Source organism: Anabrus simplex, chromosome 10 (assembly GCF_040414725.1).
Source record: "Anabrus simplex isolate iqAnaSimp1 chromosome 10, ASM4041472v1, whole genome shotgun sequence".
Classification (NCBI taxonomy): domain Eukaryota; kingdom Metazoa; phylum Arthropoda; class Insecta; order Orthoptera; family Tettigoniidae; genus Anabrus; species Anabrus simplex.
Genome location: NC_090274.1, coordinates 30,377,466 through 30,394,378, shown reverse-complemented (window position 1 = coordinate 30,394,378; position 16,913 = coordinate 30,377,466). Strand labels below are relative to the sequence as shown.

Genomic DNA, 16,913 nt, shown 5'->3' with positions numbered 1-16,913 from the left:
GTATGTAAAAAAATTTGTAGAAGCCTCAATTCTTAACTTATTCTTAGCTTAAAATGTTTATAAATGTTGGTTGATCATAAATATAAATGCAAATGGGAAATCCTACACTTATGTTCAATATTATTTTGAGAGAAAACAAAATTACACTTATGTGGCCCTGTGGGCATTATCTTTATACAAAGTAGAGCCCAAAATAATATTATTTCCTAAACTCTGTAGGCAGCTAATACATGTAACTTCTTAGAAGTATATAAGTTGATATTTTAAGATATTTTCCAAACCTGGAATAAGGTAATAGTTTAATGTTTTCTGCTGGTTTTTTGTGATGCCGATTTGTTCAACTATCTGCACCAACTCCACTGGTAAAAAAAAGTTTCTAAAAATCAATGACTTTCGGGTCGTCATCAAACACTACTTGGCCCTCAGAGCCTGTCACAGTTACTTGAAACTCTGGTGAAGAAAAGTAATCCGTCCCCCACAAAAATAGTGATAAAATAGCTTTTGTACTCACAGTGTTTTTCTTCTTTCGTTTATAAAGACGCTCTCTTTCTCTCTTACATACAATATTTTCGGCACACTCTCTATCACTCTCACTTTCAAAATCGCTTAACAATCCCTTAAAATGATCATCTCCATAATCACTTTTCGCTGTGGTTAATAACTGAAAGATTCTGTGATCAGAAATAACATCGCTACAAGAGCAAATAGATTGTTGGGCCGCCAGCACAGTGCTGGACATTAAGTATGTTACGCTGATCTTCAGGAGCTAGCATCTTGCTTCAAGCGACTCGCCTACGACTTCTACACAATTTTGGGACTTCATATTGAATAAATCATGTTATGACTTCGCACCTGATAGTATATGCAGGCTGGCTCACTTAACTGTTCATCTCTTCTTGTAAACATTTTGAGGCACAGTGCTGAACATTGCGTGTGTTGTGCTACTCTTTAGAGGATTGTGCCTTACTTCATATAAGTGACTGACCTTCAACTTCTTCTAGATTTTATGATTTAAAATCGCACAGTGCTAATCCCTATTATCTTATATTGCTTCTTCAACTGCTTTTGTGAAAGACTCATCCTTTAATTTCTTGTTTTCCTGTGCATTGTTTTTGCATTTTTATTCGGCTGATGATGACCCAGATTGGTGGTCGAAACCGGTACCGCTTCCGCTCATAATCAAATAAGAATGTAACACTACATTTTTTATTTACTTGTACTGAATAGGTTGAACCATGTTATTCGTTATTTCAATTTAAAAATGAACATATGCTTAAATATTTTAAATACGCATGCAGTCTTTACTTAAAATATATCAGACTGTAGGGAAATTTATGTGATACACTGCCAGATACAAGGAATAGAGTAAAGGCAGCCTGGATGAAGTGGCATCCTGTTTTGGGAGTCTGGCTTTCTAGACCAGAAACTTAAATTAAACAGCTGATGCTGGTTATCAATTGATCACAGACTTGTTTGTAGCAAGACCATCAATACATCATTTGTAGTTGCTACTGGTTTGATCTGACCCTTTTCACGGTTCGGATTATTTCACATTTGGGGTGGTATGCTTTTTCTAGCTCCCTTTGCGGATCGGCATTAGAGTGTCGCAGAATGTCATTCTCCGGATCCCAAGATCATGGGTTCATATTTGACTGGTGGTTGGATGCTTGAAGGGCAGAAAGAAATCCATTTGACGCTTCATGTCGTAATATATTGGCACCTAAAAGATCTCTGGTGGCACATTTGGTGTTCACCCAAAAATATCAATTACAACGCAGCCATAGGTCACCTAAGAAAGATCAGTACAGGTATTACTCTGCCATTTGATGAAATTGATAACCAGGCAGCGTAGATTAAGTCAAATTAAAACATCTGCACACAGCAGCTGTGGCCATACAATCGTCATCATCATCATCATAATCATCATCGTTTTTAATTGTTTTTGTTACAGATTTTCCCTTGCACAAAAGAAGCACCCTAGATTCTTGTTATAGAAATTGGGGGGGGAAGGGTGTATCCATTATGGAATGGTATTTATCAGATTTTAATATTTTCTGTTAATATTTTCGTCCATGTTATTAGCTTCTGGTTTCTTCATTGTAAATAGATGTGTATGTTACTTAAAGAAAAATTGATAGGGAATGTTTATTTTTGTTTTGTTTATTTTCTTTAGACTTTAAGGGGATTAGAAAGAAATTCATTGTGAAATGAATACTTTTAATTATGACTTTTCAGTTATTGTTACAAAAAAAAATGTTTTTCCTCTTGATTACCTTAACGAGAAAAGTAAGAATATAGGAACTGCACAGTTTTCTACTGAGCGAGTGGCTGCACAGTTTGCATCGCACAGCTGTCAGCTTCTATTTGGGAGATAATGGGTTCGAACCCTACTGTCGGCAGCCCTGAAGATGATTTTCTTTGGTTCCCCATTTTCACATCAGGCTGTACCTTAATTAAGGCCACACCAAGCTCGATAGCTGCAATCGCTTAAGTCCGTCCAGTATCCAGTATTCGAGAGATAGTGGGTTCGCACCCCACTGTTGGCAGCCCTGAAGATGGTTTTGTGTGGTTTCCCATTTTCACACCAGGCAGATGCTGTGGCTGTACCTTAATTAAGGCCACGACCGCTTCCTTCCCACTCCTAGCCTTTTCCTATCCCATCGCCACCATAAGACCTATCTGTGTCGGCGTGACTTAAAGCCAATTCTGGGCTTTTCTAAATACATGATGAAATGAAATGGCATATGGCTTTTATAGTGCCGGGAGTGTCCGAAGATATGTTCGGCTCGCCAGGTGCTGGTCTTTTTTATTTGACGCCCGTAGGTGACCTGCGCGATGAGATGAGGATGAAGTGATGACGAAGACGACACATACACCCAGCCCCCGTGCCAGCGAAATTAACTAAGGATGGTTAAAATTCCCGACCCTGCCGGGAATCGAACACAGGACCCCTGTGACCAAAGGCTAGCACGCTGACTATTTAGCATTGGAGCCGGATAATACATGATGATTTTTATAATCATTTTATTTTTTATCAGGTTACTGATGGTAACAGAATTACAAGGCACAGTACTGGAATTACAAATCATAGTAACAGAATTACATAAGATTCTCAAATGTTTCTCTTTGTTAAAATCCATAGAGAAAACACTGTTCTTTTCTATTTAGAGATGGTGCAGCTAGCCATTTCAAATGGAGATTCACACTACATATTGTGACATCTTGCAAGCGTATATACAACAAGGTCTCTTGGAATTTCTTTACTACAAATCGTGAGGAGGGTCCCGTGGGTGGCATTGATGGTAAAGTAAAAAGCACTCTATATTAAAGTTATGAGCATTACAGCAAAGGTGAGGTCAGCTGTTGATTTTTTTTAGTTATTGTAGCATCCTCATTAGATGGGGAAATTGGAACTATCTAATGTCCAAAACATGATGGGGAAAATAATATACCTCTTGTAAATAAATGATGGCAGGATATCCAAGAAATGCTTAAACTCGCCAGATTCACTGTGTTAATAATAATTTTTTAAAAAACCCAGCTAGTTACTTCCCATCCAAAGATGGACTTAAAGCTCTATTTATTGAAAGTGATTCCTGCCAGAACTGCAAGGCAATGGAAATCCTGATTCATCTGTTCCTCACTTCCTCACTGTGAAAAAAATATCATGGATGTTGGTGTGATACCGAGGAAAAATCTATATACTTGACCATCTTAATGGCCTATAATTAGAGACCAGATTTCCATGCAAATGCATGTTTTTAAATAAGCTGGTTACACTTCTCAAACTCTGCAAATATTCATTTTATGGCTTAACGATTCCAAATAACCCTTCTTTTTCCATGCATGTTTGCATGTTTTGGCCTTATTGGGAGAAAATTCATGCATAATGCATATTTTGAAGATTTTGTATTTAATAGCAAATATTTGGACGTTTAATATTGCATAATATGACTTTTCTTCTAATTTTGATGCATGTATAATGTTAACTTGCATGATAGGGCCTTTTATTAATGTTGGTGTACAGAATTTGGTAACATTTTTCCACGTTATACAATGTGTCTGTTACTGAGAGACAGAGAGAATGTATTCCTGGCATCCTATGTTACAACCAAAATTAGTACATACGGTAGAGGTCATATAATCCAATTAACCAAGCATTTTCTTATCTGTTGCTTGAGTGAACATTGACGTAAGCCGGAAGACCCAACGTCGATCTCTGCAATTCTTAGGAATAAGGTGTCCCAGTTATACATCACTATAAATTGATCCTTAAATTGTGCATTACTCAAAGATGGCTCAGTTGTTTGTCTATTTTTAACAAACAAAATAAAACTTGTATCACACTTCTGTGATGCCACATTACTGAGATAGCAGCTTACAGCTTGTACTGAACCTTCTTCCGTTGTTATCCTGGAATTTATTACCTGGAACTCTCACTCGTCACAAGTCTTTGTTATCGTAGCACGCAATTTGTATCAGTTATTGAGGACATTCAAAAGTGTCTGCAATCATCACAGAGAAAAGTAGTTGCGGCAACTAGAGATAGTAACTAATCTCATGTTTAGACCAGTATTGAAATTTGCTCTAATTTGCATACAAATTTGTATATTTTATTTTCTTCCACCTTTTCAATACCATTGATTTTGTTTCGTTGGAAATTCATATTGCCACAACACTACATTAGAAGGGACATGTTTCGCTTGGTTTCAAGCATCCTCAGCTTTTGTAATTTATCTCAAGGTTAAGACCTGTCATTGTTAATTTGCTTATAACTACTTTGTATTTAATTATGATTCTAAAAACTAAGTGGTAAAATCCGTAAACATAGGCATTTGTAAACACAATGGACAGTTTAACAATTTAAAAAGCAGTGCTAAAATTGGAATATTCATTAACTCTAATAACGTTAATGTCCCAAACACAGAAATATCTTCACAATAATGAGATTTGGCTAAAATTCTCAAGTTCTTTGTTTTTAAAAACAATTGTTTCTTGACTTCTTGTATTAAAATTTGAGTCGTAAATTCAGTTAAAACTCAACAGTGTCTAAAGTTTAAGGTCTTAAATGCGTTGGAAATATTCTGTTTCATGTATTGATTTGAGGCATGCTTCTGCAATCTGTTAGTTGTAAACAGTAAAATGCATGCTTTAAAGCATAACAAATATTCCGCAGTGAGCAACCATATGAAACGAACCGGCTATCAATATACCACAATAGACAGAGACCTCACAATAATCAAAAGGATTGATAAAGGAAGCTAATGACGGAGTTTGAGAATATATATATATTCATTTGGACCAATATTTTAATAAGGAAATAACCTCAGTGAAGCGGTCGAAATAAAAAGTCTGTTAATAGTGCAATTGCCAATATTACTACAAACTTTCAAATCAGATAAGAGTAAATTCTTTAAGACATTTAATCTGAAAACTCCCACCACACAAATAGACACAATTACTACTTTGATAACGCATAAAGATTCCCCTCCATACAATACGCCAAGGTCCAATGCCCCGCCCACCGTTTCCTCCGCTACTCCCACCGCAACAACACATAAAGACTCCTCGCCACACTATACACCAACGTTTAATGCCCCGCCTAATGTTTCTTCCCCTAAGTCGCCTACTCGCCCTTCACAACAGCTTCTTCATACGTATAACACAAGGAGTAGAAACACAAAAGCAAGCAGTCACCGTAATGTAACAAGTACCTTGAGGCATTGTAGAAGCAGTCAAAGGGGTAAGTGATACATACCAATACGATCGCTGTGAAAGCACAATAACACACAACATTATCACGTAATTTCCTTTGTTACAGATGCACCATCATTTAAATATTGTGAGAAAAGAAACATATCAGCACCTCAAGATTCTCGTGATTGACGTCCCTTTTGACTAAGCTCTCATAAAAACAAACTTCAAGTGTAAAATCTGCTCGTCAAACCAAGACTAGTTTGAGGAAACTACCAATAATTACATTTTACCGTTTACAACTAATAGATTACAGAAGCATGCCTCAAATCAATACATGTAGCAGAATATTTCCAATGCATTTAAGACTTTAAACTTTAGACACTATTGAGTTTTAACTGAATTTATGACTCAAATTTTAATACAAGAGGTCAACTAACAATTGTTTTTAAAAAACAAAGAACTTGAAAATTTTAGCCAAATCTCATTATTGTGAAGATATTACTGTGTTTTGGATGTCAACGTTATTAGAGTTAACAAATATCCCAATTTTAGCACTGTTATTTAAATTGTTAAACTGTCCATAGTGTTTACAAATGCCTATGTTTACGGATTTTACCACTTAGTTTTTAGAATCATAATTAAGTACAAATTAGTTGTAAGGAAATTAACAATGACAGGTCTTAACCTTGAGATAAATTACAAAGTCTGAGGATGCTTGAAACCAAGCGAAACATGTCCCTTCTAATGTAGTGTTGTAGCAATATGAATTTCTAACAACACAAAATTAATTGTATTGAAAAAGTGGAAGAAAATAAAATATAAAAATTTGTATGCAAATTATAGCTAGAGATAGGTCGAACAAAGTGATCTGTTCAGATCCTGATTTTGAATTCGTCAAGCTTATATAAAACGTATTGTGGTGAAAATTCAAAAGACCTCACTTCATCCCAAATTTCTTCATTTAAGTATGCACCTGTCACTTCTTATGACGTAGAATGTTTTAGAATATGCTGACACATAAACGGATGAGCTTAAATCAAGACTATTTGGAGAAATTACGGTAGTTGTACAATGTTTCAAAAAGAACTGAATTTTGATAGTGCATATTTTCCTGCTTATTGTGCATGTTATGCCATATGATAGTGCATGAATGCATGCATATTTTGAGATTTGATAGTGCATGGAAATCTGGTCTCCACTCTACATTTTCACTACACTGAAAAAAAAAAACAGGAGATAATAGTTCCGCCTTGTCAGTACTATACACAAATATTTAATTCATATTATTATTCGTGCATGTTTTGAGAAAACATGATTCTCTTCTTCAGCGTAAAGGTATTTACCAAGATCACAGTGACTTGATTATGACAAATGAATTAGATATTCAACCATTTATAAAAACATACCATTGAAATACAGCTATTAAATCTTCAGAGATGTTTACCCCACAAGTAAAAATCACATGTGGTTTGATCTGGAGAACGAGGGGGAAATAGACTAGCGCTGATCACTCTGTCTTCAAACACTTCAGAGATTGTAAGAAGGAAATCTGTCGGCAGCCCTGAAGATGGTTTTCCATGGTTTCCCTGTTTTCACACCAGGCAAATGCTGGGGCTGTACCTTAATTAAGCCCACGGCTGCTTCCTTCCCACTCCTAGACCTTCCCTATCCCATCGTCGCCATAAGACCTATCAGTGTCAGTGCGACGTTAAGCAAATAGCAAAAAACTTAAGCTAATAAAAAGTTTCACTCGGATAACATTATAGACTTGTTCTTCACAGTATGTTGTTGCTAATTAAAATAAGGCTTGTTGACCTATTGTTCATTCAGGACTGTGAATGTGGATTGGCTGTGATTAGCAATGTATTGCAGGTAACGGGAAAGTAATAGGTTTGTGACCTTTTTTTTTTTTTTTTTTTGTATTGGAAGAGTGTTCGAAAACTTGACAGGGAGAAAGGTCGCAGATTCATTATTATTTATTTTTCTCTTTTTTTAACATATGAGTTTGCCAATTTAAACAGTGAGTTTTCTTCTGCCAGTTGTAATGCTGATGGTGTAGATGTGGTGTTTAAGCATTTGAAATAGGAGGAGAGTCTGTAGTACAGTAGAAGAATGTACCAATGTTAACGGAGGGCATTTTAAAAAATTTCTTATAAGAAAGATGTTCATGTGGTGCGCTAGTACGTTCTGTTCCTGTGTGTTTCCTCACGTTTAATGTAATATGTAGGATTATTAAAAATGACTTCTAACATGGAAATGAAGCATTTCTGGACCCATGTCCATATAACACACAGGGTCTGTCACATAAACTAAGACTGAACACACGGTGTTTGTACTCTGTGCTATGGCAGCTGCCTCAGCCAAACTTATGTCATGCACAGCCACCCTACTTTAAGCATGTATTACCTTAAAACTGATGCCGGAAGTGGGTTGTACAGGCACTGTATGTGGTAACCACATTCTGGCTGATGCAAGTGAGTTCTGCCACTGTAATGTTTCTGATTTCATTTGTAATGTTTTCTTTCAATTCTTCCAATGTGTGAAGATTTGTTCTATACGCCTTTTCTTTCAGTTTACCCCACAAGTAAAAATCACACGTGGTTAGATCTGGAGAACGAGGGGGAAATAGACAAGCACTGATCACTCTGTCTGCAAACACTTCCGAAATTGTAAGAAGGGAATCTTCTGCTGTATGAGCAGGGGCTGAATCTTGTTGAAACCACCCACATGATTTTTCTTCTTCCGTTAACTGTTGGAAGAATGGAGTCAAAATGTCATCTTGGTACCTGTCTGCATTTGCTGTCGTTTTGAAAACAATGGGTCAAATTATTCGTTTTGCACTAAAAGCACTTCAAACACCAATTTTCTTATCATAATGAGGGACTTCATAAACACCATTAGGGTTTTCTGCAAACCAATAGCGAGTGTTGTGACTGTTCAGACGACAATTAAGATGAAGCCAAAACTTTTACATGTGGAAATACGGTGTTGCAATGGTAACTGTCTCACCATGTTAACAGCTGAGATTCAGACTTGTGAGTGATGCTTGCCAGGTTAAGAACTATGCGCGTCTCCCATACTGCAGCTGCTGTAGCGCAGAGTACAAACACCATGTATTTGGTCTAGATTTATGTGAGAGACCCTGTATTTTCTTGGGTTCTACCTATCAGGAATGTGTCCTGAAAATTTGGCCATACATTATTATTGTACCCTGTCTAATTTAATTAAAATTACAACCGCTGGTTTCTTCTGTGAGCCCCTGCAAGTATGAATTTGACCTCACTGTACATAATCTCAATTAACAAAGCAGTGGAGAAAGTGAGCTCTTGCCTACACTGACTCCTATTTTTCATAGATCAGCATTACAAAGTAACACTCTTAAAATTTCATGAGCAAAACAAAAACTCTAATTCTAAATTGAATCATTTTAATTCTAAAAATTTAATTTCAGAATATTGAAGAATGATTGTCTTAGGTTTAAAGAATTGTTATTTTTTAATGAAATCCTCTTAAATTTGAATCCACTGATGACAATTTTTGTTAAAATGGCTTAAAGTCTATGTCTTCAGCTGCTGTCATTCACCTTAAATTGATTACAACGGGCTCCAAATTTATTAATACTCTTATCTTTTGACAACATTTTATACAGTATTTCTGTTGTTTCAGGTTCGTCCCATAACTGTGGAAGACTTCAAGTGTGCCCTGAAGCGAGTTCGAAGTAGTGTTTCACCTGATGATCTGGTTACTTATGTTATGTGGGATAAACAGTATGGTTCAGGGGGAGTAGCATTCAGCTGAGCAGAAGTGATGTGAACTCATTATCAGTTTGAACAGCATGCTAGTTCATTATATAACGGCTATCTCGGATAGATGCCGATCAATGGAATGGATGGCCTACTCGTGCACACTGCAGGGACTCTAATTACAGTGTTCTGAAAACTTGAGAAAGATGTTTGAAATAATGTGGCGAATTGTCAGAATCCTTAAGACTGATATAACTACTTGGAGAGGCGGCATACTTTAATCATCATCATCATCATCATCATCATCATCATCATCATTGATTAACAGGCTGAGTGTGGGAATGAACAAACCTCTTCCATAATCTCTGTTGTGTCGCTACTCGTCGTCCAGTGTCTCCTCCCATTCCGGGCTCATTCTAGCCATGTCCTTTTGCACCTGCTTCATCTATTCATCTATCTCTTGGTCTGCCTCTAGGTCTTTTTCCAGATACTTCTCTTTCACAATAGGCTTTGAGTGTTCGGGTTGATGTCAACCTCGTAAGGTGATGAAACCATTTAAACCTTGACTCCTCCAGAACGTCAAGTTCACTTCTTTGCAACGGTAGTTGGAGGTGGACTGATTCATTTCTGATTCTGCCCCATCTGGTTTTTTATATACTTGACCTGAGAAGCTTCATCTCTGTTACTTCTATCCAACTGTTGACCTTTCTTATTTGAAAAGCAGCTTCTAGTCTATAGGGTCAATGGAAAGCAGGTTGGATTAATAAAATAATACTTTAGCTTCCTGGGGAAAGCTTTTATCTGTTAGAAGCTGTGATAGAGTTGTAGAAATTAACTAAACTTTCCTGAGGCTAACAGCTTGCTTCCCAAAGGTGCAAGTGTGAAGTTCAGGAGTTTAAGGCCTTTTGCTGTTTCTGTGTAACTTTCCCTGACCTGCCTCCTCTGGTGAAGGCTCTTACCTGTGTTGGAAATCACTTTCCATTCAGAAGGGATTACAAAGAACATTTTAAGGGCTCGGAAAAATGTGATCGTACTAAGCGGTAATAGCGAAAATTCTTTGTGCGATAGGTGAGATATTTTTTACATAGATTTAATATGATGGGAATTGGGGCTTTGAATTTACAACATACTAAGCAAGAAAATGTCTTAATGAGGAATGCACTAATGGGGTTTCACTGTACTGCTCAAATGTGGTGACGAGGGATGTGAATGTATGTGTTTTCCATATCAGCAAAAACTGTTATGACAGGCTTGTTCCTTGCCCAATATTGTAAAACCTCTTTAAGATGTTACTGTGGGGGTGGGGGGACATACAAAGAGAAGATGATGAACAAGAACTGTTGAATACACAAATAAAAACTGCCCATCAAGGATATGGAACCACTTTATTTTAATTTTTTGATACACATGCATTTTATGTAGTGTGTTACTGTGCAAGCTTTGTCTACCATTTCTGGAGATGAGAGGTGTGTTAAAAAGTGTGAAAAGCACAAGAGAACAAATATAAAAACCTTTTCCATTGGGACTTACTAATTACAACAGAGTATGAAAAGGTACGAAAAACGTGAAAGAACAAATATGAAAATATTTGCACAGGGAACTTTAAAAGTATTAACACATTAATGCAAATGTGTATTTTTAAACTGTTAGTTGAAGCCTTATGTTTCAAACCAGGGGGTCCTGTTATATGTGTTCCTTTCTTATCCCCCCTCCCTGACTCTTTGTGCGTGTGTCTCTCTGACTTTATTTGACACTTGTTTGTTCCTTTCCTTTACTTACATTGTTATCCCATTAGGATTCTTTTCTCCTATTGTGTTTGTCCTGTGTTCCTATTCTACATTCAGGTACATTTAGGGAAACTGGGTGGACTAGGGAGCGGTGATAAGGGAGCAGAGATCTGGAAGTCAAGTAGGGATGACATAAAAATGTTATTGAACTGTAGAAGTATTGTAAAGAAAAGAATATAATTAAATAATTTAATAGATCTATACTTACCAGATTTTGTAATAGGAGTTGAATCGTGGCTGAGATATAATGGATGTGAACTGGAGCGTTCATCATAGAGACAGGATAGGAATGGTAATTATTAATTACTTTAATTTATTTATTATCGTCTTGGTTTCTATGGCGTAGCTCAGGCTATAGAGCCTGCTATTGTGCCCGACCATAATACACTGTTTAATTTATGTTAAATTCTACAACATACTAAAATTGTGTAACTTATAGACTGAGAAAGCTTATCGACTGGGCGGGTTGGCCATGCTGTCAGGGATGCGGAGCTGTGAGCTTGCACCTGGGAGATAGCGGGTTTGTACCCCACTGTCTGCAGCCCTGAAGATAGTATTCCTTGGTTTCCCGTTTCCACACCAGACAAATGGTGGGGCTGTACCTTAATTAAGGCCACGGTCACTTCCTTTGCATTCCTAGGTCTTTCCTATTCCATCGTCGTCATAAGACCTATCTGTGTCAATGTGACGTAAAACTAATTGTAAAAGCTTATCGTCTAGTTCCTACGGTTAATATTTACGCGAAGAAAGTGAACACAGGATTTGTGAAGAATAAAGGAGGGGTAATACTGTAAACAAAACAGAGGAGATAATTAACAGATGGAAATAATATTTCAGGGAACTACTGAACTTGAGAAATCTGACACGTGGAGAAGGTATCCAGGCAGCAGGAATAGAAGAAGTAACAGAGAAGGAATCAGACATTACTATGACAGAGGTGGAATTGGCAGTTAAAAAGCTGAAGATGTGAATAGCTGTGAGTATAGATGAAGTAGCCATCAAGGCTGCAGGACCAGAGGGGTTCCAATTGACTTATAGAATACTCATGTACGTATAAGGAGAGGGAGAAGTGCCTGAGGATTGCAAAAAGAGGTTTATAATACCAATATTCAAGAAAGGAGATACAGAGGTGTGCAGTAATTACTGAAGAATCACCATCCTCTCCCATGTTGCCAAGATAATGGAAATGATATTGGAAAGAAGAATTATAAGAGAAAAGGTGGAAAGTCAGTTACAAGAGCAGCAATTTGGATTCAGAAGTGGAAGGTCAACAGGGAAACCCACAAATCGTGGAAAAGAGTTAGGAATATGGGAAGAATGTGGTAATGACTTCTATAGATGTAGAAAAGGCAGCAAGAGGAGTTTATCGAAGGGAAAGAATGAATGTAATGATGTGATCTGGGGAGAAGATGAGGAGGAGGTACAAAAACAGCTGAATGTTGTGAATAGGAGGATTGAACAATGGGGATTGAGTATCAGTGTGGAGAGGAGCAAGATAATGGTGATGAGTAGAGAAAGTAAAAAAGGAAAAGGAACTATCAAAACTGGAGACAAGGAACTGGAAACAGTAGAACACTTCAAATACTTGCAAAATGAAGAGACAGAAAATGGAAAACTGGATATGGAAATTACTAGGATACAACTGGGGAGTGCCTTTTACCATCAGGTGCAGACATTAATATGGAACAAAGATGTACCAATGAAGGCTAAAGAAGTAATGTACAAGGGATATTACTTATAATAACATATGTAACAGAAATAGAAACTCAGAGAGATGAGAGTAGAGTACAAGCAGCTGAAATTAAATTCCTGAGGAGTATGGTACAGAAGATGAGAAGGGATAAAGTGAGAAATGAAGACATACAAAAGGAGCTAAATGTGCAAAAACTAAATGGCAAACTGGAACAGAACAGACTGAAGGGGTTTGGACATGTCAAGCGAAATAAAACTGTGCTGGACGAGTACTTGGTATGTTGCGCGTGAAGTGGACTGTGAGTTTTTCATTTGAGAGGTCAGAGGTAGTAGATGTACTGGCATATTAAAGCACTAGGGTAGTCATGGTTCGAATCTTGACCACTGCACGTGGGAGTTTTGAAATGAATAGTAACATCCCTGTGACTTGAGATTCCGTGTACAATTGGAGGTCCTGTGACTGTGGTCTCAATCTCTACATTCATGATTAATGACAGGCTTGTCCACTTGAGTACATCAATATGCCCCTCATCTATAAGAAGCAAGACTGAACACAGAGCAACTTTACAACAAGCATTAATACTTCTAGGATTGTTGAGTGACATTTGTATACAGCAGCACCACATTCCTGAATACCTCCTCTTAGGTGAAATTTGATGCTGTTGCAGAGGTGGTTTTAGATTCTATAGTCCAATATCTGTTGGTTATCTTTAATACTTATCTTGTATGTCAATTGCTTTCACCCCTATCACCTTGCAAGCCACACCAGAGGCTCCAAGGGTGTGATTTTGAAACTCAGATTGACATATGTGAATGGATGCTATGACAACTGGCATATGATGCGGTGTAGGAAATCTTGTATTCTAGATGAATCACAGTTTCACAGCAGTAATAATAATGTTACTGGCTTTACATCCCACTAACTACTTTAATGGTTTTTGGAGATGCCGAGGTGCAGGAATTTAGTCCCGCAGGAGTTCTTTTACATGTCAGTAAATCTACCGACATGAGGCTGACGTATTTGAGCCCCTTGAAATACCACCGGTCTGAGCCAGAATCGAAAGTGCCAAGTTGGGGTCAGAAGGCCAGTGCCTCAACCATTTGAGCCACTCAGTCCGGCTTTCACAGTATTGATAGGCAGGCCACACACTTGTATGTGACATGCAAGTTACGGCTACAGCTCAGCTGGTACGCCTTGTACAGTACAGCTTGCTGCTGCGTACCTATGTCAAACAGCTGATAGTCACCAAAATAAGCACCCTTGCATAGAAAGCTTCATTCGTAACTTCGGTAAATATAACCGAATGTCCTCTACACATAGGATATTATGATACCAGCAGTGTCCAAAGTTTGTAAAAAGACTATGAGGTCTGTTTCTCAAGTACTATTTGTCAATAAAGTAAGAACCACTATATGTTATTGGTTAATTCCTTTCTTTAAAAAATATATCCTTTTCTGCATACCTTTCCTACTTTTCTACATAATTGCATGCGTATTATTGGTTGATTCCTTTCTTTAAAAAATATCCTTTTTTGCATTCGAAGAGATGTTATGTATAGCACAAAAATGACCAACTATACAACAGTCGAATCCAAAACCATAACATTGCGTCAGATGATCTAGCCAATTGAGCAACAGTGGACTAGGCTGTATTTGTTCTGTTGGAAAGAATTTAAGCTACAGGTGTGGCCTACTGTCGTCACACTGTAGAGTGTTTGCAAGATTCCCAATCAAAATCAAAACTGATACGGTACTAAGATGTATTTCAGTTAGGAAATGATACTTTCTTGATGTGTAGTGTACGTGAGATCTTATTATGCACAAATTTTGCTTTATCATTTAACTTTTTCACGTATTTATTTGACAACAATGTATAATTCCAGCAATAACTTAGTGTAGTAACACTCGCTCATCTCATTTACGAACGTGCTCTCTTTGCACGAAGGTAGTACCGTAATAGGCGTCTCAGTTGTGCGGTTTGATATCTTTTAAACTTTATCTGAACAGTTTTTCATTTAATTTTGTTTGTATATTTTTCTGCAGAGCAGTTGAATACATTTTTATAATTGTGACTTCAGTATTGGTTACAGAGTAGTTATCTAGTTACTGAAATATGAAACCAATTTTAAGTATGGTTGCATTGGCAGTTCAGTTGCTTAGCTATTAAACCATGGGGGGGAGGCAGTCAAATAAAACCTATTAAAACATTATTTTTTAATAATCTTACAATAGTGAATAATCCCTTTGTTCATATAATTTGACAATGTATTGCATTAGTTGTGAGCCTCCGTGGCTCAGGCGGCAGCGCGCCGGCCTCTCACCGCTGGATACCGTGTTTCAAATCCCGGTCACTCCACGTGAGATTTGTGCTGGACAAAGCGGAAGCAGGACAGGTTTTTCTCTGGGTACTCTGGTTTTCCCTGTCATCTTTCATTCCAGCAACACTCTCCAATTTAATTTAATTTCATTAATCATTGCCCCAGAGGAGTGGGACAGGCTTAGGCAGCCGGCACATTTCCTATCCTCGCCCCTAGATGGGGCTTCATTCATTCCATTCCTGACCCGGTCGAATAACTGGAAATAGACTGTGGATTTTCATTTAATTTCATTTTCATTGCATTAGTTCTACTTGATATTGGTTTTTCATAGGTATTACATTTTATTTGAGGGGGCCCGAATTTTTATTTTGGCAGGCCGCTGTCACATTTGTTACGCCCCTGACTGTATGTATTGAACGCGACATAGTACGTTGAAAGTTTATTTCAAGTACAGTGGTAACGTAAAAAATTGTATGAGAGTCTCCTCTTTAGAGAGTTCTCTCAAGGTCAATTATTCAATCCCTCTTGTCCGCAGCGTCCCTTTCCTTCTGATTTTACACGGTCAAACTTTCAGGACACATTCCTCACATGTTGAAGAAGAAGAAGAAGAAGAAGAAGAAGAAGAAGAAGAAGAAGAAGAAGAAGAAGAAGAAATGTTACATGGACATACGTAGGTTACTTCTTTAGGGTAGAGAAGTTTATTAACAATGAAGGTGTAAATGTGATTTAATATAGCAAAAGAAAACAATACAGCATATTGAAGTTTATAAATGACTATGTACATTGATCTTTATTTTTTGCTGTTTGTTTTATGTTGCACCAACGCAGTCAGATGTTACAGCGACGATGGGATAGGAAAGGGGTACGAGTAGGAAGGAAGCGACCCTGACCGTAAATAAATTTTAGCCCCAGCATTTGCCTGGTGTGAAAATGGGGAAACTTCTTCAGGGCTGCCAATGGTGGGGTTCGAACCCACTATGGTATACACCGAATACTGGATACATTTAAGCCACTGCAGCTATCGAGCTCAGTAATGAAATTATATTATTAAAAAGTACAGTAAAGTGGAAACCAATTGACCTTATTTAACTACACCCCTCAAGAAATGTTTTGTTCCACCAGCATTTTTTTGTGTTTGTGAAGGATGTTCACTCCAAGTTTTTGCACGACAGTCATCTGAATGATGAGTAACGCTCGCTGTCTGTGAGTGCACTGTTACTGTCATTTGTGGACACAACATAACAAGAGCATATTTGTGTCCTGTACCATATGCAAACATGCCTCCACAGGTAGTAGCGGCGATTAGGGGGGGGGGTTGCCCCCCACTTTTGGAGAAAATATTACATTTTTATTCCATTTTAGCCGGCTGAAACTAGGAATTATTTAAAAAGCCGTTTGTATGCGCCCTGTTGTCTTATCAGATAATCCTTTTTCTTAATTTTCTTTAATCATTACCAAAATTATTCGCGGAAATACGCACAAAACGTCCTTCGTTCCGGCTAATCAATTTGTATAGCGCCACAGCAATATAGTGTAGACTTTGCCTGTGCTGTGAGGAAGGGTACCAAGGCTTTAGACTTTTTTTTTTTTTTTTTTTTTTTTGCTGAGTTTGTAGACACTGAGGTATGATTCACCACCTTGCCGCGTGCATTCGTCAGTCGGGCAGTCTCTTTAGT

At 37.5% G+C, this 16,913-nt stretch overlaps 1 protein-coding gene across 1 annotated transcript in view; it reads left to right on the top strand.

The window, feature by feature from the left end:
- The window catches only part of LOC136881934 (fidgetin-like protein 1), a 53,728-nt gene extending 39,407 nt beyond the window's left edge, over positions 1-14,321 (top strand). Inside the window, exon 12 of the mRNA XM_067154391.2 lies at positions 9,364-14,321. Coding sequence (XP_067010492.2) covers positions 9,364-9,495 — 132 coding nt within the window. The 3' untranslated portion in view covers positions 9,496-14,321. The remainder of the gene's footprint in view (positions 1-9,363) is intronic.
- The last annotated feature ends 2,592 nt before the right edge of the window (positions 14,322-16,913 follow it).